We start from the raw sequence: 25,843 nt of genomic DNA, 5'->3' as shown, positions 1-25,843 counted from the left end.
AAAATGGACACATTTCCAGAGCAGTTTTTCACATGGGATAGGCAAAGTATCAGGAGAGGGCCAGGGGTGGCAGAGGATAAATTGCAGTTGTCTACTGGACCTGGTGCTGGCTAACAATTTCCTACATACTCAGTACCCACTTCTTGCTTTTGATTGATACATGCACTCCTGGCTTTGCTTCCTCACTTGAGTGTTTTCCACGTATTGTTCATATTCCTGCATTACAAACTGTGATACAAGATGTTCCAGACTGGGTAGCTTGTCTCCATACAACAACTTGGCTTCGCACTGTACTTTGATAAATTATTTTAGTGTATGTGCACACAGTCCAGTGTTTGAACTGCAGAAACCTGTTGTATAAGTGCCTTTTTGTTTTTTGCAATTTCTGTTCTGTAGCAATGTAATCTGAGGCCTAGGAACAGAGTCAGGGATTTTGGTGGGGCACAGTGACAAAAACAAGGTGCTGTTGGTATCTTACTGCTTTTCTAGTGTACTTTACAGTGGGATTTGAAAAATAAAATCATGCTGGTTCCCCCTATTTTTCTTTTATGTTAACCCACAGAAAGGGTGTAATAGCCAAGTAATTGTATTACCTGTTCTGGAGGCTTTTATTTTGCTTGTGGCTGGGGCAGCCAAGAATAAGACTTGATCAGAAAGGAGATACATACAGGTATAGATAAATATATCATATACTGATAAATATTGCTTATTTTCAAATCAAGAACTGACATGATAGATGTCTCTTTTAAAGAATGGGTGTTTGATATAAAATCCTTTGTTATCTGCAGCCCGTTGGCATTTGTACAAACCAGGGCAGGGTAGGATTAGGTCAGATGAAGTTGGTTTGGAGGGATTAGAAAGGGGTAGCTACAGAAAGTGACCAGAGAACAGAAGCAAAGGAGTTCCTGTGATGGGAAAAAACTTTGTATTATTTGCATGTTCACTCATATAGGCTGCTCTGCTGCCAGAACAGAGGGGTTCTGACACATAACATTCAAGCTCTAAATGTGAAAAAGTGGTTATCAAGAATAATTGTATCTAGCATCCCCATGAACTGCTAAGGGATCTAAACACAAAGTCACTGGGCAAGTGTAATTGCATATCTAATCCAGATAAGATAATGCTAATTTAAGCCAAGCAGTGTCTCCTGTTCCAGCAGAGCTGCTCTGATTCAGATAAAATCTAAAGGCTCAGGAAATGACAGGAGGATATTTGCTGAACTAACTTCTACATGGACTCCAATCCATCACACAGAATTTGTTGTGGAACAAAAATAGGAGTAACATGGAGATGAACTGCTTGATTAGGGATCTAGGCTCACCCTCCTGTTCAAATCCACAAGGGCTTCACAAGTCATGTGTAAAGCAAAGAAATAAGAGTTTGTTTGCCCTCAGATGTGAATGTCAGTTGCTCACATATGTACATTCCTGTTTCATGTGATCCACCCCTGGAGGTATCAATGGACACTGGATATTATGGACAAAGAATTGGCAGTGTAGATGAATCTGTCATAACCAGCATGCTCCATACATGATTAATTTGTAAAATGGCACATGTTGCATCAATATTTATATTTGATCCATTGAGACAGCCAGTTAGCTCAGCATGTGGGAAGCATTACAGTTTTGTGAGCCTACAATGTCATTTCTTACACAGGGTGGGTGTATATAACAAAAAGAATTGTGTTTCTGTAGCAAAACATACTCACGCAGCCTGTATCAATTGAGTTCTTGCACAGCCATTGAAAAGACAAATAAAAATACCATTAAAAATACCCAAGCACTACAGAAAATAGTTCACACAGAAGAATCCAAATGATGTGCATTCAGGAGAGAAGAGGAGTTTTCCTATGCTGGAGCCAGCAATGACTGAAGCTGGAAATACCACCCAACAAGCAGTATATTCAGATGTTTAATTACAAAGATGAGAAGAAGGGGGGAGGGAAGGATGGGTGGATTGAGATATCAGTTTAGAGAGAATTAATTTCAGGCCTTTGGCTCAGCAAATGTGCAGTTACCTGCCAATTTCAAGGTCAATGGATAGTTCCAAAACATGGTGTCAGTTTAGGAGCCTGCCTGTGTTGAAGTGTATTAAGAAACCTGTAGATATAATTGTGATGGTCAATGCTAAGGACTTGAAGCCCCAAAAGGCCATCTTTAAGTTTCTTGCCAGCACTCCCATGGTTTAAAATGGGAAAGGAACTAGCTTTGGTTAAAATCTGCTTCCTCTTTGTCCAATTGATGGTGTTAATAGCAGTACTGCAGCACTACAGGCTCTCAACAGCTAGTACAGGAAGGAGGTGGAACACATGAGTGGCGTCAACATCAGTCCCTTTGCCAGAGTTATGGATATCACTGTTCAAGTCCATGCTGGGTTGTACAGGGAAGCTCCAAGAGTCTAAGAATGGGGCTGACAGTGGCGAATGCTCCCACCATCTACTAAACAGGTGGTGCTCACACCAGGCTGGCTTTGGACTTTTTAACCTTCCTTCTGAACACAGATGAGCTCCAAATGCCCTGCTCACTTCTTAATGGATCATCTTCCTCACCCTTCCAGCCCTGTCTCTTCCTCTTTGCACTTAAATGCAGCAGTATTTTCAATGCAGGGAGTTTTTGAAGGACCTGAGTGACTGAGATGGTCACTGTAATGTGTTTATGAATGACTGTGCAGCTTTTGGAATCCACTGTCAATCTTAACAAAAGCTGTTTCATTACGTACTGTTATCAAATACACTTGTAGTTTGTAAATGATTGGAAGGCATGGGGAATGAGAAATGGGCTTTAATATTTATGTAGACAAGAGTAAAGTGCTTCAAAGGTGTTTTTTCTCCATAAAATAGCAAGATCACACCAATTATCATCTGAAAGCCAACAAGGAAAGCTGATTTATTCTCTTAAAGATTTTCTTTTTTAAGAAGCCATTTCCTGGCCCAAATCTGATGGGGGCTTTAATCCTCAAGCCCTGGATTGAAGGCAAAGTCTGCCCTGTGGATGGGAGGGATGGTGCCATCAAAAAGAAAGCTTTAGTGGCCATTCTTATTTCCTCCACTCTCAGGGAATTAAGGTGAAGATGAAAGGTAAAAACCAGCAAAGGTTTTGGGAGGTGTGTTTGTGGATTCAGTGGGTGCACTGTCCGTGCTTTCAGAGAGGGTCTTTCAAAGTGTGTCAGTGACTTACAAAATGGGAGGAAATGGCTTGTCTTGAACCCCAGTGTCAGAAGAGGGGGGATTCATTCTTTCAGAGGCTTTGCTGCCTTGCACTGGTTTACATTATCTGGGAGACTACAGCGTAAATGCAAAGCATGTGCTTGCTAACTCCCCATTCTTTGCCTTCCTCCATTACAGCCCTATAGACTCCTCATGTAGCACTGGGAATAAGTGTGGTTCAACACTCATTATAGTCCTTTTATTCATTTGTGTGCTCACATAGTGCTAATAACAATGCAGGACAATAAAAGATAGCACTAGAGTCTTAAATTAAATGCAGCTTTTCCAGTATCTCAGCAGGGTGGCAGGCAAGCATATATTTCCAGCTGCTTTTCAGCAACCCCATTAATAAATCATATTTATTTTCCTGGAAGGATTACTGCTGGGACATCCTTCTGTTTTGGGGGCAGAATCACATTCAATATCCCAAAATTATTTGTTGGACATGGGTGTGAAGTTTAGACTTGAGAATTGCAACTGCCAGAAACTCTGTGGTCGTTTTCATACCTTCCTTTAACTCCCACTTATACAGGTTTTTCCCTGTAGTTCTTGCCCACCAGCTTACATGCTATTCTACTTAATGAGCAGCATTTCCCTTGTATGCGTTTAAGATGATCATCCTTTCTCAGCATGGGTCTGTCTGTAATGATTTACCCAGATGAATGCTGCATCAGATCACGTCTGAACACTGGCAATCTTTGATCCCTGTAGTACATCTGGACTTAAGCAGTGGCCAGTGTCTTCTGAAACTGGGGAATGTTTGAGTTCAGGTCCAAATTGCGTTGCTTGCACGCAGACAGTCTCAGATAAACAGCCCAAGTTCTCTTAATATTTCTCTGCTTACCCTATTTCTCAAAATGTTTGTTGTTTTGATTGTTCCCTCAGTTCCCTCCAACTTTTCCTCTGGCTTCATTTTAAGAAGGCAAAAGAAGGAAGAGACCCAACAGCCTTATTCAAATATTATTAGTGACAGTCATGCTAACTCATGTGCCAAGAAACTGTTTATCTACAGAGAATAAATCTGTAACTTATTTTTAATAGTAGAATCTCTCCTAATAACTTGCATAATGACAACTCTTATTTCAGTAGAAATTTATGTTTTTAGAGTGAATTGCTGATTATTTCCATGGTCTTACGTGGATGGAAAACAGAGAAAAAGTAAATGAAAGTAAATCTTATCAACCTCAAGATATGCAAATGTGCAATGTTCACCATCATAACCTGTACATGGTTGGGGAATAAGGAAGATTAACATGACAGTCTCTATAGCTACAGGGAGAATGCTGTGACTGTCCTAGTAATACCCATCTGTGAAAGCAAAGCTTTAGATTTTTGTTAGAAAGAGTTTAGGTAGGTGTAGAAAATGATGAAAATACCATGTAAAATGAAGCTTTAGGTGGAATTGTTGTTTGGGGTTTTCTTTATCAATTGAATATCTAAGCTTAATACAGTGCAAGCATATAGAAAATGTCATGATTGTTTTAGCAATCTTATGGTACAAATTTGGCCAAATATGAACCTGACCTGCTTCCATTGAGCTACAGTGCATTGCAGGCGTCTTGAGCTATCTGACTCGTGAGGTCTTCCTTCAGGTATTGCAGAAGTGTCATCAGAACTGAATGTTATACTCCCTGTTCAGATCCTGATCCGAAGCAGAGCTCATTCAGTGAGCAGCACACGGGAACTTGTAACAGCACTTAGGTTTTGTATGGTGAAGGGCTATGACCAGGATTCTGGTTAGTGGGGTTAATTTTCACTTAAGGAGAACATATTTTTCTCTAAACTAAGTATCACTGTAGAGATCCATTTCTCCAGGATGTCTTTGAGCTCCTCAGATGGAAATTGCTATAGAAACATGAAACAGTATTTTAACCTGCTGTGCTTGAAGGAAATTAGAGTGGGTTAGTATGAAATCTATGATGGTATCTGGAATAACTAGTGTTTGTGAAACTCTTCAGTTAAATCTTCTGTAGCAAAGTTCATGCTTTCATTGTTAAGGAAGGGGGTTGTTGGATAACCAACTCAACACCATTCCAAGTGAGTGCTCCCCTAATTCCCAGTGTTCTCTTCCCATTCAGGTTTTCAGTTGGATGTCTGTCTTAGTCTTGATCTCAATGTATAGAAATAGTTTAACCTTGCAAACAAAATAATGGGGACCTCTGGTTGTTGTCATTAGAAAATTGGCTGCGATGGAATCATTGGCTCAGCTGCCAAAGAGGATCGCTGTGGAATCTGCAGTGGTGATGGCAAAACCTGTAAAGTGGTGAAAGGCGACTTCAACCACACCAAGGGGATGGGTGAGTAATCCTCAGCAGCGGTTTAGTGCAGTGGTGGCTTTCTTAACTGCTTGAGGGGAGTTAAAGAGTGGTAGTAATAGCACTTCTTCTTGGATAGCATTGGACTCATTTGCCCTAGTAAACACATAACAAACACAAACCAACCCCCAGTTCAATTCCAATGTGATACTCTCTCTGCTTCTTATCCAGTTGCCCAGATACCAGCCATTGCCTCTGTCTGAAATTCAGAATGAAGGTGTTTCTCATTTTGAATGCTACCAGGGCTGTTGATTTTAAATGAGACTGAATTACAGTGTCTTTTTCAGTGTGAGGGAAGTCTGATTTCAGCACCATTGTTGAGCTCTTTGAGAACTCAGAATGTTGCATGCTGCATGTTGTAGATGATTCATGTTATAATCAGGATATCTCAGCTAAATGATAGAGCTCTCCCCTCTGAATATTTTCACTGATTCCCTGCCAGCAATAATATCCACATAGGATACAAGAGCTTCCGGCCAGAGTTAAGACTTTTCCCTCTCTTGTTAAACTTTAATGTATATACAGCTTGGTGTCTCAATTAGTCTTTGTTCCAGAGTTGTTGTATTGCCCTTCTGAGAAACCTGTTATCACACATTCTAATCAGGCAAAGGGAGGAAAAGCCAGATTCAGGACTTGCAAGCTGCTCCAAGAGGAAGGAATTGTCCAGAAAAAATTATTTCCCCTTCGGTGAATACAGAATTGCCATTTCTGTTTGGAGAAATAGATTCAACATGTGCTGCTCTGGGGCTGAGTTCAGCAAAGCACATAAAGATTCCCTTTAAGCACACGATTCAGTTCTGTTTAGTTACTAAAGCCACGCAAGTACTTAGCAGCTTCCTTTAATCAAAGTCTCAGCATTGAAGCCTTAGCCTCTGATTTTGTTCATTGACCTCTTCCTCTGTACCCTGCTATTCCTCATCTTTGGAGTCAGCTTTATCTGTCACCTCCTCTGAGATGCGGGTAGGATTTCCCACCTGCACCACATCTTTCTGAAGCCTAACTATTCTATGATTCTATTCTATGTTGCACTGCTAGGCCTACCTGCTGAATGGTTTCCTGCATTATTGTCTTTGACTCTTTTGTCCCACTAATTTTCCACCTGCTTATGTGAAGGCATTTGCCTTTGATGCAAATGGTGGAAAAGTTTCTCATTTCCATTGAAAACCCCTCCATTTCTGCAGTTAATTTTATAGCTGCTCATGAACTTCTTCATTTCTCCTGAAGAGTATCTCTCTCTTATCTTTTCCAATGAGACTACAAAACATCTTGTGCAGATAAATAAGAGATTTCTGGGTCACTGCCAGGAGGTTGCACCCGTTTCCAACTAGGCAGACTGCTGGAGGGTGGTAACTTCACAAGGCTGTAGGAACAGAACACTTTCAGCCTTAACTGGTTGTCTGGCTGCCAAGACTCTACAGGAGGCTTTCACCTCCAGTGCACTGCAAGCTAAGAAGAGATGGCTGGCTGAATCATGGTCAGTGGGCAAGCATTTATTAGTCCTTATCTTTGCTGATCATCTCAGAAGCACAAAAAACCTGTACAAATGTTGCTTTGTCAGTACAGTGTTCCCCCCTTTACCCATCTCACATAATCTATAAAATACTTGTGTCTACAGTTATAATCACATAAACATGCATTAGATGTTTTGATTTATTAATTTTAAAGGGAATTAAATTGTGTGTGGTAATAGTTTTTAAAAAGTAACATCCACAAAATGTCAAACATTCTTCTTCCAGGTTGAAATTATCTTTGCTTTTTATTCTTTTAAATTATGCTCTTTTAAAAAATCACCATCTAAAATGGAAAGAATATTGAGAGTCTTTTAATTATTCACTGTTCATGTATTTCTGCTTTTGGATTTCTTTGATGTTAGACACTGAAAGCAGACTTTGTTTGGCTTCACTTATGATTCCTATCCCTGATTCTGCAAACATTTTGGGCATTGTGAGTTACTCCCATCAATTTCTGTTCATGCCCTGCTGTTCTGCAGGATCAGGTCCTCGGGTTAACTTACTGAATCTCATGCAGCAGGCAAAGGTCCAGGCTTGGGTCTGAAGTATCGCAAACAAACATGAGGTTACTCAAGAGAGAAATTGGCCTTTTTTTCTTTAAATTGACATGTAAGCAAATATGTGCAACAATCTGACAGAAGTTGGAGCAAAGGAGAGCACACAAGATGTCTCCAGTAACAGATTCAGCGTTTGGATGTGTGAATGTTTGCACAGGTCAGTGGCAGGTCCCCACAAACTTGCTGGGATCCAAGTCCAGGCCAGCACACTGAGTCAAGCATGCTGATTTATTGTTTCAGAAGAGAATAGACTTCAAACATCGAGACATTCATTGTTTTGGAGTGGTGTTTGTTTTGGGGATTGCAGCTGCAACCTTTGGGCCAGATCCTCAGCTGCTCTGCACATGGGACTCCGTGGACTGCAGGATTGGTCCCTGCTACATGTCCTGTGTGATTGCAAATGGTGTTACCAAGCCCTATTAACTGATCTTAATCCATGCCAACTCCTTTCTGTTTCTTAGTAACCAATAGTCATTGTAAGAAGGTTTCCACATGTGTGATGGCAAAGGCAAAGGCTGTTCCCAAGTGTTTCTCGTGTAAGATACTTGAATGCTGTTTGCAGTGTCAGTGGGTGTTGGTAACATCCTTTGGTGTTGGTTCTTTGTCTTCTTTTGGTTGGTTTAGATGGGGAAATTGGTATCAAAAGCCATGGATAAACTTCAAGTCCTTTTACTAGTTAGCTTGGTTTGTGAAAGATATCAAGTACAGATACTTTCCTGTCAGAAAACCTGTCTGCATGAAAGAAAGCCAAATTTTCATTCTTTTCGATTCTCCTCTCCATCCCTCTGGGAGTAGGGGGAGGGAAAGAAAGGGGGGGAGTGAGTGAAAGAGTTGTCTGACTGGGTTTAAACCACGACAACCAGGTAAAAAGGACCAGATCTATTTCTTTTTTTTTTTATCAACCTTAATGTCAGGGATGAGATTCTGCCACCCTGGTGGGGCATGATGGTAGAACATCCAAAGTGTCTCATAGAGAGATCCAGCAGTTCACATCTTGCCACCTGCGATCCACAGTGATCCAACCAGAAATGGGTTCCATTTCTCTTTTGAGGAGGAGGGCAAAAGCCTTTATTTGTGATGTTAAACATCACATACGCTTGTTTGCAGCTGGTTCCAGTAGGCCAACTGAATGCACTGTTTAGACTGAGGTTTACTTTTGACTGGCTGCGTGCCCTGTACCTATTTCTACAAAGTCATTTCTCAAAACCAAGCACAGACTTGTTCTGAAGTCCGTCTGTCTCCCTGCCACTGTACAGGAGACCTAGAAACAAAGACAGCTCTTTGGCTTGTGTCTCTTGGGTAGCTGATTTATCACTGCTGCCTTCTGCCCAGACCCCAAAGCTGTGCCTGTAATGCTCGGAGACCTGCACTGAGAATGAAGTCTCTATCTGCCTCTCTTGATTTTTCTCAGCCATATCAACATTTTCATGGCTGCCCTTGACTTGTGATCCAAAGGAAGGCTCACAGACAGGTATTTGGGTTTTTTTAATGGCAGAACATAATAAGGTGAGATATGCCAGTTGTTGTAACTATAATTTGGGGCAGAGTGTATCTTTCTAGCGATTTTTCTTTTTAAGATGGTGAAAAAAAGTGTTTTATTGTGTACACTACTTGTCCAGCACGTATTTTAAGAGAAAGAAAGACTGTTTGAACACTGGAGCTGCAGTTCTGGTTAGAAGCATCCTTAGCCACGCAAGAAACCATTTATTTTTTTTTTTGGTCAGTAGGGTGTATATCTAAATAATGAGAAAAAAGGAGCCCTAGGGCTAACTCTGGGATCTCTTATAAAGGTTTAAGCACAATATGCAAGTTAGAAATCCCAGCAAGCAACTTCACAGTAATAGTAGGAGGCTTTGAAATCTATCCATGGCTCTGCAGTGAAATGATTTTCTTCCAAATGAGCTATCCCATGGCTGGAAGTGGGCAGGTGCCAGTGGAGGAATTACCCTCAAGCTAATCACAAGTGAGAATCATCACCACTATTCAGAAAATGGACGTTTAGTTACCTCTGGACGTATTTCCACTTCACTGCAACAACTAGCACTAAGACAAAGGTGCGAGGTGGAAAGGGTCATGGAAACTGAGATGCCCAGCTGGTACTTATCCCTAATGTAGTATGGAAGCTGTGCTGGCCGTGACCAGCAGGTAGGCAGGGCAGCCTGTTTTCCTTGGCTTCTACCCTGAGATCTTTGTTCAAAACACTTTTGGGAAGTTTGATAATGGGATAAGTTTTCTCACACCTAATTTTCCTGTATGTACAGAGATAAGATATGAAGGTACAATGCCCAGAGATCAGTACTTTCAGCCATGGGATAATTTTTCCTTTACCTCAAAGTCCATCTTTCACTGCAGTGTGAACCAGGAGAAGGGTTTTGTTGTAGATCAATGACATTCTGAAGTTCACACTAAACTTTCTGTTCTGTCTGGGAATAACAACAATGGCTAACAATGGATTTTCCTGTGTGAGCTACTTTTCTCCTGCAAATCTCTCCAGCATTTAAATGAAGATACAGTAGCCACTGTTCACATATTAATCTCCTTGATGACAAAGCCACCTCTTTGTTCTGGTGTCTCTCCTAATACGAGTTACACCATATAATTTGTATCTAGGATTTGCTTCAATCACAGTCTTACATTCCTGAGACACTGATGTAATGCAGATTATCCAGAAAGATTGGTGCGTGCCAAAGTAACTGTTCCCAAGGTAGAGTATACTACATACAACACTATAAATTATCAAATAATGAAGTTCTCCTGTTGTACTTTCAAAGCTTCATCTTAACAGCCTGATTTATGGGTGAAATTACTAGAAATACTGCCTGATAGTTGCCAAATCTCATCAGTCTTTAGCCAGTTCCTCATTTAAAGCAGAACTTTAAGCCCAACCTTGCAACCCCCTGCATTGCAGACAATTATCCTAAGACCCAACAGATCCTTGAGAGTCCTTGACTCAGGGCCAACTCTGAGACTTGTTTTTTGGTCTCACTGGCTGACACTTGATAATCTTTCTGTGAATCTGCAGTTACAGTTTGCTGAATAAAATGTGCCTGGAAAACAATGGAGGTGTTTTCTGGTGCACTTATCTCAAAGATCAGGAATATTCTGTGACTAGAAGCCTCACATTAGCTCTAAGGACCAGACTGAAGCAGTGGTGGCGATCTGAGTTTGTACCTGTGGCAAATTTGCATGGATGATATCTAGTTTGTTTGCAATGGGATTTGACCACTACCTCACAAAGTATTGCTGGAAATAACAAATGAGAGTGTCAAGATGCTCCCAGTGGGACATGCCCAAGAATTCTGCGTCTCTGACAGGACAGGTCAGATCCGCACAACTGCAAAGTGGTTCGCTCACAGAAGAGTGAAGGTCAGCAGTCAGGTTTGTGCCACAGGATCACAGTGAGTTAGCACAGTATGTTTCTCCTTATTCAGGAGCTGTGAATCCAACCCTCCGCCCCCCCCACCCCAAGCCATTAATCAGGATTAGAAATTACATGAGGAGAAAAATCTGGTGTAAATCCAAACTAAACACTCTCCAGAACGAATACTCTATTAATAGCTTACACTACACTATTTACTATTGTAAATAGTGACATAAAAGTCAACTTTTCCACGTGGTGTTTCTCTCATGGCACAGTGATGAAATGAAAGTGTATTTATGGCACTAGCTGAACCTCGAGCACAGCTCCACAGTTTGCTCACCTCTAAAGCAGTGTGACACACTCCTGGCTGCTGCTAGGGCAGGGGACGGATCCAAAGTTCACTGAAGTTAGTAACTGGCTTTCCACTAAATTCAATATAACTTTGTATCCAGCCCCTGCATGATTCAACTCTGGCCATTTGTATCTGGCGTGTGATTTAAAAACTAAATAAGTAAATATTTCCCCAGGAGGTGCATTACATTACCTGAAACTTGGGCATGTTTTAAACTGGCTTCCTAACAGGGTGTTCAGGTGTGTCGTGGGGCCTGTTTCTCCATGATGGACTGTCATTAATCACATCTTTTCTGGGTGCTCCTGTCTGGTGATAACTGTCAATTGGGTTTAGAGATGCATGGGGTGCAGTGAGGATGTTTGACTTCTGAAACACTGATTTGATTGTAATTTGGTATCTCAGCTGATGAAAAAACAACTCCTGGCAATGTCTAGAATAAAATCCAACTCCTGCTTTAATTTCATAACAAGTTTCAGTATTGGCTTTAGGAAAATTTACTCTAAAAAGTAATGATTTTCCCCACTCTGTAAGAGCAAATGGGAGAGCTGCTGCTCTGGCTTCTGTACACAGGCATGGTTTGCAGCTCTGCTGTCCCTCTTTCTGTTTCTCCTGCAAGGGATGACTGACTGTTTCTGAAATATCCTGAGTAAAGGAGAAGTAAGGAGGAATCTGTCATTCACATACAATGATCGCGGAAAAACATGGCTGAGTGCAAGAGGGGTCAGTGTTCTTCATGCCAGCATTTCTACAACCCATTGCTCTAGATTGCCCACCATTTCCATAAAGGCAGGGCTGACACAGAGGAGTTTCACAGAGCCTTTAAAGCAAAAAGAGGGATGAGGGAACATAGAGGATAAGCTACTTAAAATAAAAGAAAGAGGAGAGCAATAACCTGAAAGAGGTGCCAAGTTATACACTGCAAAGTAAACTGGGTGGCCAATTAGAAGAAATCAAGTAATGGTTGCGATGAGATTAGTGTCATTCACAGGGGCCTGATTCAGAGCTCAATGAAGCCAGCGGAAAAACTCTGTGTGGCTCCCAGACCTTTGAAATGGGCTCTAATGTTCCTCAGCTTCCTAGTTTAGAGGCACCACTTCCACCCCATGGAACAAGTCTGTAACTCCACATGGCTTCATGAAGGGGGAAAAATAGGCTGCGTTTCCTTGTAGCTCCTAATTATTCTTACTGTTATTCTGTTAGTCAAAAGTGGTATAATAGCATGACATTGCTGGTGGTTGAGGGAAGCATGAAAGGGCCAAGACAGTTTCAGAAAGATAAAACCCAAGAGATTTCTATAAAAATATGATGGGATGCTGTTGAAACCTTTCCTACAGGTCCCATGCTGGGATGGTCTCATGTGCCATGTGCATCTGCTGGCAGTGTTTAGAGGGACTGGTGGTCAGTCCTTAAGGAACTTTCATTTCTGTTGTTACATCAAATCTAAGCTGTGGAATTCTACTTTAGCATCCTGATGCATGGAGACCATTACCATTATATCCTCCAGAATTTCTGTACAGAAAGCTGAAGTGTGAAAACTCCTTTTCCCCCCCATTTGTTCCACTGACTCCTGCTGTTTAGTTTTAACATCATCAAAATGTTTTGTGGAAATGAGTCCTTTCAGATATCGATCATAACCCCAAGCAGGGTTTTTCTGGGAAAGCAGAGTATCTGTTGGCAACTTCATTTCAGATCCCAGGTGTCTGTTCTGTGCTGTGCAGTGTTGCTCCTGACCGTGACACTTTGCATCAGCTCAGGAACAGTCCTCATGCATCCCTGTCAGTACTGCAGGAGAGCCAGGGTGATCCAAAGGGAGCAAATCTAATTAAGCCGAAGCCTCAAGTCACAATTAAGCAGCACACGTGCATTTCTCTCTCTCCTCTCAGACTGAAATGTTAGTCATAACCATGCATGTCACAGCAGTGAAACTTGGCTGCCAATGCAGGGATCTCATTTGAAGTGTTTCCCACCCATTCCCCAACTTGGGCTGGAGTTGTTTTTTCACGGTGAGATACTGAGTGATTGATGCCTCTGGCTGCCTGTGGCGTGTTCTCATCCATCTGCTCTTTTGTTGCCATAGGTTACATCGAAGCAGCTGTGATCCCTGCAGGTGCCCGGCGGATCAGAGTGGTTGAGGATAAACCTGCTCACAGCTTTCTGGGTAAAAAGACAAAAAACCCAAATGTTTTCCTTCAAATCTCAGCTCTGTTTTCTGTCAAAATGACCCTTCGCTAAGTGACCTATAAGATGATAGGCTTGTTGTTGCCAGGAAGTGGCTGTTGATTTCATTCTTGTTGCAGTCTCCCTCTGCTTTCATGGCTTGGTTTCATGATGTGATAGTGTGTGACATTTACAGGCCCCATGCAACTTGGAAGGACCAGGGAATACTTCTATGTAGACAGAAGTGTTCCTGAACAGAACTTGGCACCGAGTTGAACATAACTGCCAGGAGCACACAACTTTGGGAGGGAGTGGGAGAGAGAACAGTGCATTTAGAGAAAGGAATGACAGAGATACAGATAGGAAGGTGCCCAACTCAGACTGAAGCAAAGGCAGGACAGGACAGCTGATAGCCCTCAATAACCTAACCATGAGGTCACCTGCACTATTTCCTGCAGTGGCAGGTTTTCACTTGATGCTGTACCCAAGACCTGATCCTGCACTCTGAGATGGGCTAGCTGCGGCCCCCAGTCCACTTGTCCCGATTTTCTCAGGCTACAAACAGCATGTTTAATCCTCTTCTCATATCTACTTCTGCGTTCCTTTTGAGGGGAACAGGCTTCCTCTTTTCCCTGTTGGAAACAAAGTTTTAGACATGAGTGATGGGTCATATTTGTATGTGAGGTTGTTGTAGGGCAGAGTCTGTCTGCAAATTTCTTGTCCAGTTACTCATCACTTAGATTAAAGGTTCGAAGGACATTTGTAAAATGCAATTAGCCAGTTACACCACACATCTGTCAGTCTGGTGATCTGCCTCTTCTCTCCAGTGTTAGGGGTGTTTTCTTTTTGTGCCATTACTGTGCAGTGCATGAAGGGCTTTAGCTCCCATCTACTTCTAGGGAGACCAAGTCACAGGAATGCTGATGCCCCATTGCCCTGCATTCACACAAGATGCCTGTGGCAGAGGAGGGAGTTGAAGGAAAATTGTCCAAGGCCCAAAAGAACACCCAGCACATTGAAACATCCTTTGCACGCTCAGAGCTGCATGGCCACACATAAATGGGGAAATTCTGTCTCTCTTAAATTCTTTATGCTATGTGGGAAAACAAAATGATAAGAGAAAATCCCAAACTTCCTCCTTTGCTCAGTGAACTTTTGCAGCTTATATGTCCCTGCATTGTCAAACCTCAGCTGTTCTTGCTGTTGATGAGCGTATTAACACATTATTTTTGTCCTTCCATATCAAACAGTGTTTCAGCACTTCCATGTGCTGATATTCTCATTGCAGTGGTTTGGAGCAGATGCATATTCCAGCTGTCCCTTAGCCTAGGAATTATTAGATGGTGCTTTCACTTGTGCATGTTCTGGTTCTCTCAAAGTGAGCTTCTCAGAGCAAAGACTTTATTTATCCAAAATCTCAAGGTTTTAGGCTAGAAAAGCACTCTGAAAAATGAAATTGCCTCCAGAGATACATCAAGCCTGTGGTAAGAACTGGGAGGATTAAGAAGCTAGTTGCTCTCTGTTTTGCAGAAGAGGAAATGGAGGTGTTGCAACTTGCTCATGCATATGCAGGGAATAAGTAGCAGAGTCAGACTAGGACCCTTGATTTCTGATTTCTACGTCTGTTGCTTATAATCCTCCATGTGTGCAGCCAAAAGCGATGTTAATATCCAGTCCTGGGATATAGGATGCCGTTGAGAATATTTACATAGTGATTGTGCCTTAGGATTTCAGGTCTAGTGCTATTTGTTTTCTGTCTTGGGATGCTACCGCAGTTGGCAAGCTCACTGGGAAAGATGTTTTTGTTCTCTGTCTTTCATTCCAGATTCGGGGGAAAAACAGAGAGCAAATCATCAGAGGGGAAAAAAGAGGGCAAATTATGTCATTCAGCTGCCTTTAGGTCAAAAGCATTGGCATTTGTGCCACTTCTTGGTAGGAAGCACGTATCACTACTGCTAGTACTTCCACTATTGCTGCAGCCAACTTGCTGGGAGAGGAATACGCCTACATGTAAGATGTTTGACATAGCAAAGCACTGGTGGAACAACGAGAACCAGTGTTTCCTTGGGTTTTACAAATACTCTGCCTTCTGGAAGCAGCCTTTTTGTTTCTGTTGGTGGGATTTGCACAGGTCTTTGTTCAGGGCTTGGCCTTGGCAGGTAGCTACCACACTGTGAGTGATACATGGAGCTAGCAACTGCCTTTCGTTGTGACCACACAAACTTTACTAAAGCAGGTATTTCCCCACTGACGATTAAGACTGCGTGTATTTGAGAACAGTACTTAGCCCTCTGTGCATCACATAAAGATAGATAAAAACGTGACTATTTTAAAGCCTTGAGCATTCTGGGTCATGTTCAGGAGCCAGGAGAACATCTTTAAGCTTTTCAGAGTTTTTGCTTTCAAGGAACACTGGACACAAAGAAAAGATACCCAATGTCTTGCTAACCTAAGCTGAAAAAATACCAGCAGAAGTGTTCAAATAGGATGAAAAAGGTGATCAAGAAAACAAACTCCAGTCAGTCTGATAGGCCTCATAATGCATTGTAAATCTAGGTCAGAATATAGAAGGATTTTCTATTTCAATTACACTGACAAAGTTGAGTCCAGTCAGGTCCTGTTTCCACTCAGAACCAGGTACCACACTTTGGAAACGAGCCCAGCATAATTTGAAATCATTATTCCATGTGCTGGGAGCAGTGCCTGAAGAATTTCCCTCCACCTACAGGCAACCCACGCTGGCTGCCTTGGCTGGCTTTAATGCTTGAAAACCACCTTGAACAGGAAATGCCTCTGCACTTTGTGTCCACAGGCTGGGAAGTAAGCTGGAGGGACCCAAGGTGGAAATAAAGATCTGAGTAGGTGCCAGGTTTAGAAGCAGATTGGTCAGTTCCTGTCTTCCTGCCAACAAGAAAAAAAGAAGTTATGGGTTGTTGCTGGGGTTCCTTTCGCTTCTTCTACTGTGCAACTTTGAGCCAGAAACATATTAGAGCTGTAACAGTGGATTCTTACTACTATCTAAATGTACCCACAATGGGGGGAACAAAGAGCTGTGCTTCCCTACCCTGTTTGAGATGCAGGGTCCCAGGATTGCTGCAGCTGGCTGTCCAAAGCAGAATGAATCCTGTGGGTACCAGCTTAAATCAGTGAAGGCTGCTTGGCAAAAAGGGCTCATAACAGCTTTCCTGTTTGGGCTTTTCCACCACAGTCAGGCAAGTTCTGGCCACTGAGCTCTCAGGGAGGTTGGGCAAGTGTTCTTTGTTGTGTGCTTTGTTTATTCTCAGTGTGTCACAGAAGCCACTGGAGAAAGAGCAATACTCTAAGAGAGATGAAGGTTTTATAGCTGCAGCATTGATCCCTACTGATGGGACACCTGTGTGCAATGAAGACCAACAGTGGCAAAAATACTTTGGCCCAAATACTTTGCTGAGCTGCCAGTGCAGTCCCTGCAATCCTCAAGGAGCTGTTTCCAAGCTCTCTGTCTCCTCAGTCACTAAGGGAGCAGTGCCTCCAGCAATCAAAATCAAACCTTACCCAGAAAAGAGGTCCACAAAGATTAAACATTTTCTTTTTCATCAGTGAGCCGTCTTCCTTTGATGATGAGCTGGAACCAAAGCATAGATTCAGTCATTCAAGCTCTTATACGCTGTTTTGAGCATGTGCCCTGCTATCTTTACTTGTCAGCCATACTGCATGGAGATAGTTTTATCTCATCCACAGCTTTGATTAGTCATGTTCACAGCTTCTCAAGGCCAGCGTGATGGCTGCTTTGATCTGCCTGGAAGCCACGAGGCTCTGGCAGAGGAAAGCAATCCTACTTCAGGATTTTTGTCTGGAGTTTGCAGAGGGTACTTTGTAGATGGAGGAACAAAGCAGGAAGAGAAGTAAGGCACAGACAGAGTTATATTGTGGTAGCATGCAAATACCAGGACATCATCATACCCCTTGTCTATGTGCCAAAGAGAGCTTCCTTAAGAAAACCATTCCCTCACATACATCCCAATCCTACATGGGAAACCATACGTGCGGTTTCCCTTCACCCTGATTTTGGATCCTCTAATGGAGCCGTGAGAGCTGTCAGGAAGGTTGTGTGCAGTATGATGGAAAGATTGTCCACCTTTCTCCAGTAACTCCCCAGGATGCAGATCCTCAGAATGGCACACACAGATCGTAGAATCATAGAATAGTTTGGGGTGCAGAGGACACTGGATGGAGCTCCCCCTGCTCCAGACTTCCCCCGAGGTTAGATAGTACAAATGATCTTCAGTTGGTAAATTGAATGTGCCATACAGTATTCCTGGGCACTGAGGCCAGTGGCCATGGAGCGTCTTGTGTATGAGCTGTCAGCCCCCAGTGAAGGGGGCTGTCTGCATACTGCTTATTGAGAAGAGATCCTTGATAGTTCTGGATCCTGACCCATGCTAGGAGTTTTTAAGCAGGATTCAAGTTGACCTGGGCCATAAAATATGCTAGGGACTGTTTTAACAACATAGGGGTTTCCAGGTGCCTGGGGACATGTCTGTGCATTGTATATGGAATAGACTAAAAATAGGTTTCCACTGTGAGATGGTGCCCTGTGCTGGAATTCCTTCAGGTATCTCCTCTTACTTGCACCAGAACCTCTGGGATCTGTGGAGCCAGGCACTTGTCCTGTTGAGCCAAATAGAACAGCTTTTCAGGAAGACCCCTAGAGAGAAAGCTAACAGGGATTTCCTTCCTTTCAAACTTCATTTGAGGAAGAGGTGAGCTGGCCTCTCATTTCTTGAGGAAACCTTCATGGTAATAGCTATATAAAAGGTGTTAGACATGGCCAACAAGAATAAAAGGGAAGTTTATGTAGAATAGCCCAATATTTTTACAAACACTCCCATGGTAAATTAGACCCAACTGTTGTTACGCACCTGACAAGAAGTCCAGTTCCTTGTCTGTTAAGTGTGTTAGGCAGTTACATATAGCATTAGTATATGCAGAAGGATTTGGGTGGTATGAGGACTTGATCCAAAGAGATGACAATGGGAGATTTTTGTATTAACTTGAAAAGGCTTTAAATTAGCTCCTCTTATCTTCTTGCAACACACTCAGTTAAGTGAAAGCCAAGGTTGTGTTCTTTACTGCAGAGAATAAAATAGGCATGAAATGCTGGAGGTTAAGAAAGCATCTTGTTAAAGGCTTAGCTAAAAGACACAGTTAGCCTTGAATTAAGGAAGCCCAGTAACACTTGAGCTATTCTGTCTGTCTGATGTCAGGGCAAATTTGATCACAGTGCATGGATTTCCACAAAGGGGCCTGGGGCTTTCCCTCAGTGCATCACACCAACATCTGGATAACTCTGCTTCCGTTCTGACACAGAAACATAAATCCCTAAATCAGCATGCACTGGCGAGTCAACAGTAATGTGATGTCCTTATGGCTGGAGTTGTTTTCCAGTGTTTGAAGGATATCAATGATCCTGATGCAATAGGTTATGCTGGAGGAAAGGACATGTTACTCCAAGTATCTTTAATTCTCAATATTCTTCAGGTGGGCTGAGACAGAACCTCAGTAGTCTATATTGTAATTACAAATTCACTTACATTTCATTCCCTGGTGTTTGATTCATTCCAGCTTTAAAAGATTCCAGTAAGAGATCCATTAACAGCGACTGGAAAATTGAGCTTCCTGGTGAGTTTCAGATCGCAGGCACTACTGTCCGGTACGTGCGAAGGGGTCTGTGGGAGAAAATCTCTGCCAAAGGACCAACTAAAATACCACTGCACTTGATGGTAACTTTATATCCTTTGTTTGTGTTTCTTAAGTGATGCAACGTAAAGGGTTTATATCCTAGCTAAAAGTTCAATTTTGATTGTTTGCTTCCTCACTAGTTTTTTGCTCCAGTGCCTCCCTCTGCATTCTTCTGCAGCATTGCAAGGGCTGCAGAAACCCAGCTCCCTGCATGAAAGTAAATGATGCTGTTTCTATGCAGTGTCCCAGTAAGGTCATGTCCAGTACAGGATGCTCATTTAATGTGTTGCAGACAATGTGATAAGGCCATTCCAGAGAACGTAGGTTTCCATGGACCTTCTTTAGTTCATGGACATTCCTGTTCACACGTGAAAGGATATTTGCTGAAATATCTTCTCAGCTTATACCAGAATGTGTTCTGTATTTAAATACACTGTTCCTCTAACAGAGATGCAGATTTGGCATGTACAGATGATACATGTGACTTTAACCATCTGTAGTGGCTTAGTTACTTGTTTCCTTTATGTTGTTTTTTCAATTTTATGTATTTTAAGGTGTTCTTGAAAGCTTTTTCCTAATGCTCAACATAGTTCTTCTGTTAACCAGGCATGTCATTTTATAAGTAGTCATATGGCTGCTATATGAGAACATGAGCGAGAAGTCCACAGGGGTGAGAAGAACAGAGTTGTAGTCCCAGTTCTGACACTAATGCCTGAAGGGGTTGTCCCTTAATGTTGGTGATAACCTTAATGTTCTATCTGTAAGATAGTTGTAATAATGCCTGTCTCATACATGTGTTATTAGTTCAAGGTCTGCAGAAAGCTTTATAATTCCTATAGCAAGTTTTGCTTACAATATTTTAATGTATGCATTGTTTCCTGTATTTTTTATCCTTGATTTTTTAATCCAACTACATTTTTCTGTGTGTGCTTTCTTTTGCCTGTGACATTTTGCTGGTTTTGTTCACTGAAGGCCATCCATAAGCACTGCTATAAATCAGAAGTCCTGCCCTTTCCTCACCTGAATTTTGGGCCTGCTGGTGTTTGTGGCGCAACATTTCATGCAGCAATTTGAAAAGCTCAAAAGTTGTTCAAACTTTTCACACAGACATAAAAAATAATAACACTCCACTTTTTCAGCACTATTCTCTGTGTCAAAATATGCTGCATAGGAACATGAGGTATTCTGTCTTTGCTTTCTCAAGACAGATGAATGAGTTTATCAGGTTCACGTACAGACCAGATTAATTCAAGGCCATGTAATTCAAGGTCTGCCCACACAAAGGGGTATATAGGAGCCTTCTTCAGCAGCAGCAAAATCAGCTTTTGCTTGACTTTGGCCTTAACACAAGCCTTCCTTCCTGAAACCAGGACTCTGACAAAGTACCTTGTACTGCCAGGGTCTTCCTAACCTCATGTAAGAAAGAAGAGTTGCACAGGTACCGTTTGTGAAGATGCTGTGCAGGGTTCCTTTGCCAGCTCTTGGAAGCTTTCAGGGTGATACCTGGTTGAGGTGTACTGCAGTAAAATCTGGTAGCAGCATTTTGTGAACTTCAGCATCAGCAGAGCTTTGTTTTTAAAGAAATACTCATTTACTCCTCATTAAGGAGTAAGTAACTAACATAGGAAAGTAGTGATTATCAGGTTCTCCAAGAGTATCCTTTCCAGGTACAGACTGGCATTTTCAGCAGATAAGAGCAGAGGAAATTTTCCTTCTTCTCCCCACCTCCCTTCCCAAAATGATTAAAAAGGAGGAAAGTAAAAGTTACCAGACAATTAAAAAAGCATGTGGTTTAAAATCACTGCCAGTCATAAACAAAGCACATGTGAAGTCTTTTCTTCAAATCAGATATTAATCTTTTCCTTGATACAGGGTGGTGGGTTTCATTCTTTCAACACAAGAACTGCAGAATGGTTACCAGTTACCTCTAAATAGAAAACTGTTGTTCAAACAGTGGTGGAATACACTGGACTGACAAAGAGCCAGAAGCTTCAGTCAGTCCATTGTGACCTGCATTTGAAACCAATTATACACACATACATACACACCCCAATTATATATGGCTACGAAATTGCATGAAATTGGTTTCAGATGGGCCTTTTAGACACTAGTCTTGCACCCATATTGAGATAATAAGGATTTCTTTTTAGGACCTGGCTTTTAATACTTGAGGCATTTCTCCAAGTGTGTTGCTGTAAGTGTATTTCTTGGAGAAATGAATGTTTGTGTAACTAGGCCTGTGCTAGACCTCCTCTCAGCAACAGAGGACAACCAAACACTCACAGGGCATAAAGAAGCTTTAGTCAAGACTAAAGATCAGTTCTGTAGAAGAAGCTGTTTGTATCTCATGCACTTAACAGAAAGCCAGAGCAGGACTTGAGTTCTCTACCTCTGACAGCCTGGCATTTCAAATGTGTTTTAAAAAATAACCATTCATCTTTGAAATTGTAACGATGACTGCCTAGTTCCACCCCTGGTATTCAGTTCTGGTAGTCAGGCTGCCTCTGTGGCTGAAGCAAAATCATGTCATTGTTCCCCTCATCATCTGGAAGATGCTTTTCTCTCCAGAGTTATGCACTGTGCAGAGCAACTCATGGGAGCTGAGCTTGTGTAGCCCCACAGTGTTCACAGCGCAGACCTCCAGGATGTCAGTGACTGTAAGATGGACACCTTTCAGTTAATTTTTTTTGGTTAAATGACAGCTTTAGTGAGATGATTGGTTAAACAGGAGTGATCTCTGCAGCTCTGAATGGGAAACAGTAATTGCTGGGAGAAAACAGCATTTGCAGATTTGCTTTTGTTAACTGCTTGCTTCACCTATGATATCTCTGCTTAAAATATCTTACTTGATAAGATGCTGCTCCTTTTTCAGTAGGTGACAAGAGCCAGCAGAATTCACCTGTCTGGTGCTGCTGAGATTATGGGGTAGTAAGTCCAAAGCCGCACCATCACCATTACAGTAGTACTTCTATGGCGTTTGTTAAGAGTGTGTTAACTCAGATTCCCTGGACCTCATACACCACTGAGTATCTTCTAGTCACTTTTGACTCAAGCCTGTGAAAGTGAGAGCCAATGAAGACCAAGATGTAAATCAAAACAGGACCAGAACTGTCATCTGCCTGTGGTGAAAAAATAAGCATTTGTCTTAGTTCTTATGTCTGTTAATAGTCAGTGAATTTTTGGGTAGTGACACTAGAGACATCACATGTGACTCCACGGGAAATAATGGGCCTGCTGCTGGAAGCGAGTTTCACCTTTCTCTAGCAATGTGCAAGGTATGAGAATATATATGTTGCCAGCAGCTGTATGGAATGGCTCTTCCTCATCATCCTCAGGTTTCTGAGACAATAAAATCCTGCTTCTACAGCTTGTCAGCAGGAACAGTCACATTCACTTTGAAGGCCATGTTGCTCAACAGGCATGACTTCTTTTTCATGAGTTAGTTTTGCTTTGAGAAGGATCAACTTGTTCTTTCAGACCTTCAAACTACGGACAGTGGCCTGCTGATCGCATTAGAGGCTTAAACAAAGTTATGCAAAATTCCAGGTTTAGACATTCCCAGGAGTGTTTTAAATATTCACAAACCATAAGCAGTCATTGCTCCTGCAGATGCCCTGTTTTACCACTATCGCTGTGATTTCAGGTGTCTAGGTAAAGATTTGGTTGCCTTTCACAAGGTACTTATATTTTAGAGCATTGTCCTGAGACAGCATTCCCAGCAGTACTGTCTCTGCAGTGTGTTGGCTTCCCCAGTGCGCAGTGTGTTGTAACAGCCTTTCTTTTCCTGCCGAACCAGGTGCTGTTATTTCATGACCAGAATTATGGAATTCATTACGAATACACCATTCCTGTAAACTATACTGCTGAAAACAGAAGCGAGCCAGAAAAGCAACAGGATTCTTTGTACATCTGGACGCACAGCGGATGGGAAGGGTGCAGTGTGCAGTGTGGAGGAGGTAAGTAAGGGTCTTTGCAAACTTCATGGGACTTGCTGGACAGGGTTTACAGTCACCAGCCATTAGAGAGGTGCCTGCAGAAGGACAGTGTTGCCAAAGTATGAAGGAAACTGGCCATGGGTATGGATGTTGCCATTATGAACTCAAAAGAGAGCTCATTCTCACCAGCTCTCCTAGCTCTCATCCACATCCCCACAGCTAATTTTCACTCAGCATTTTGGCAGGGATGCTGCTTTGTCGGCTCGTTACCATAGGCTGGAGCTGCACCTGGATTAGTGCTCCATGGATAGCTCAAGGCACCGTGTGCAGCCCCATATCTCAAGTCTCAGTCACATTCTTGGAGCAGAGTTTCCACAGGTGTTCAGGCTTGTTCACTGAAAGACACTTCCTTCCCCAGGGATGGAACTGGGGCAGCGCTGCTGTGACAACTGCAGATTGCATCAGATGCTCTCAGTGTGAGGTGGACGTGAGCACACTGCAGATCACACCTTGCAGATGATCCCCAGGATGTGCTGAGGCAGATTTGCTCAAACCCTGGGGGGAATCGGTGCCTGTGAAACCAGAGACTGGTTTGTCAGCCACTGTCCACTGGCGGTTCAGTGCTGGAAGGAGTAGGTTTTTCCCTGAGGAAAATGGATCATTTCCATGCATTCTGGCCAGTCGTTCTTTACCAGCAGACCCAACTATTTATCATAGAATCATAGAATTTTATATGACAGAAGCAAAGAGTGCTCATCTTCACATTTGCAGGCTCACTGCCTTCAGTGTACTGAAATTCTGGATCTATTTTTTTCTGTAAATAGAACTCATTTTAAAATGGACACTTTTATGCATTTAGTAAAACTAATTTCTTAGAGCCATTGCAGAATCACAGAATAGTGAGGGTTGGAAAGGACCTTAAGATCATCCAGTTCCAACCCCCAGGCCATGGGCAGGAACACCTCCCACTAAACCATGTCACCTAAGGCTCTGTCCAGCCTGGCCTTGAGCACTGCCAGGGATGGAGCATTAAATCCTCATGTGAGTGAGAGGGAAATCTGTAGCTCTTTTGACTTGTGCTGCAAGCCTGCCACATATTTGAATCAAATCAGCACCCCCCAGTAGTAGCTTGGATGGCAATTATCTCTTATATTTTGTCTGTGAGATGCTGCAGATCATGAATAAACTCAATTTGATGCAGACTCAGGATTAAAAAGAGCATCTATGACATTTTCCTTATCACATGTAGTGATTGGCACGCAGTGGACGGCTGAACCCTGAGGGCCGCAGTGAGGTGTCTTGATGAAACTCCTGATACACACAATTTATGTGAGAAATGCTGAATACTCCTGAGATACTTCAGTTTTCTTAAACAGTATATCTGGAGGTTAAGAAATGATTTATTTCAGTGGCTTAATTTCACCACTTTGTGAAATAGAAACAAACCCAATTTATCACTCTTGAACCCCAGTCACTCCTTTTCAACCTGACTCTTCCTGAGGGGAGAGCAGCAAGAGGCAGCTGTCCTGTCATCATCAGTCACTGAGGGGTGGATGGGTGTGTGGTTTCAGCTTACATGGCTGGCACATCTGTCCTAGGTGATTACAGGGCACAGCTATATGTGGAGGAGGAACCAGAAATTAAAGCAAATTGTTTTCAAGGTTGTTTCCACATTAAATGTTTGAAGAAGAAAGCCCAACCTGTTGTTGCTGTGAAGCAGCCAATTTCTCAATTACTGGGGAAAGATTTGTAGCTTTTTCTGAAAAGAAATAGAAATAAAGTAAAAATCAGTACAAAGGTAAGACAGAACTGGGAAATGGGACTGCTTGCAGAGCTGGTAGATCTGTGTAGATTAAATCTTGCAGAGGTAGTAGGGAGCTTCTAGCCTCTGCATTTTGGTTATTGACTTGACCTGATTTTGTTCTGACCCACTGGTTTCCTTTTTCAGAGCTGTTTTTTACTTGACTTATAGGTGAAAGGAAAACCATTGTATCCTGTACTCGAATCATTAACAAGACCATGACACTGGTGAATGACAGTGACTGCCAGCGAGTGAATCGCCCCGAGCCCCAGGTCAGGAAATGTAACACACACCCCTGCCAGTCACGGTAAGGAGTTAAACAATAATAAATCCCAATATCCTTTTCCTTCACAAATCACCCATTTCCAAAGCCTCCATCTGGTGAATGTGGTGAAAATATCTACAAGTATCAGGACACATTGTTAGCCACAGTGACCAGCTGTAATATTCATTTCCTTTCGTTGAGCAGGTCAGACTTCCATTACCTCAGAGTCCATTTAATATGTGTCCAGTAAGGCCAGATTCCATGCAGGCTGCCTTCATGGATTGTTTGGGAATGGCTTGCTTTTCCCCTTGGCTGCCTTTTGGGTGACAAGAGCAACCTGCAGTATAAAGTTAGACAGGAGAGCAGTGACTGGATATCTAACCTTTTTTATTATTATTCAGTGCAGAATAGGGCCTGATGGATTTCAAACAGTGCCACAAAAACTCTTGCAAACAACTGACAGCCTTTAAGCTACTTTAGCTCATCTGCTGTGTTGCCTGCCTGGTCTGTATTAGCATAGTTCAGACTGGAAGTCTCTAGGTGACCAGTGTCTCTTCTTCATGTGAAGTTTGTACAGTGTTTAGCAAGACCTGCATGATTTTGGAAACATACCTGAATCTTGCTGAAGTCAAGAAGTTAGGCTGAAACACATTTTAGATGCTT

The 25,843-nt window shown here is 42.4% G+C and overlaps 1 protein-coding gene across 2 annotated transcripts in view; it reads left to right on the top strand.

The window, feature by feature from the left end:
* ADAMTS17 (ADAM metallopeptidase with thrombospondin type 1 motif 17) overlaps positions 1–25,843 on the top strand; it is a 171,896-nt gene that overhangs the window by 108,898 nt on the left and 37,155 nt on the right. Inside the window, exons 15-20 of one of the 2 annotated variants that reach the window (XM_062642541.1) lie at positions 5,382–5,502; positions 8,050–8,124; positions 13,379–13,459; positions 19,063–19,220; positions 22,976–23,135; positions 25,087–25,222. In XM_062642541.1, coding sequence (XP_062498525.1) covers positions 5,382–5,502; positions 8,050–8,124; positions 13,379–13,459; positions 19,063–19,220; positions 22,976–23,135; positions 25,087–25,222 — 731 coding nt within the window. The remainder of the gene's footprint in view (positions 1–5,381; positions 5,503–8,049; positions 8,125–13,378; positions 13,460–19,062; positions 19,221–22,975; positions 23,136–25,086; positions 25,223–25,843) is intronic. The other variant, XM_062642542.1, reaches the window with a different exon arrangement.

This window comes from Pezoporus occidentalis, unplaced genomic scaffold, assembly GCF_034315485.1.
Source record: "Pezoporus occidentalis ecotype Australia unplaced genomic scaffold, CSIRO_AGI_Poc_V1 ctg72, whole genome shotgun sequence".
Lineage (NCBI taxonomy): Eukaryota > Metazoa > Chordata > Aves > Psittaciformes > Psittacidae > Pezoporus > Pezoporus occidentalis.
This window is presented reverse-complemented; position numbering and strand designations above follow the sequence as displayed.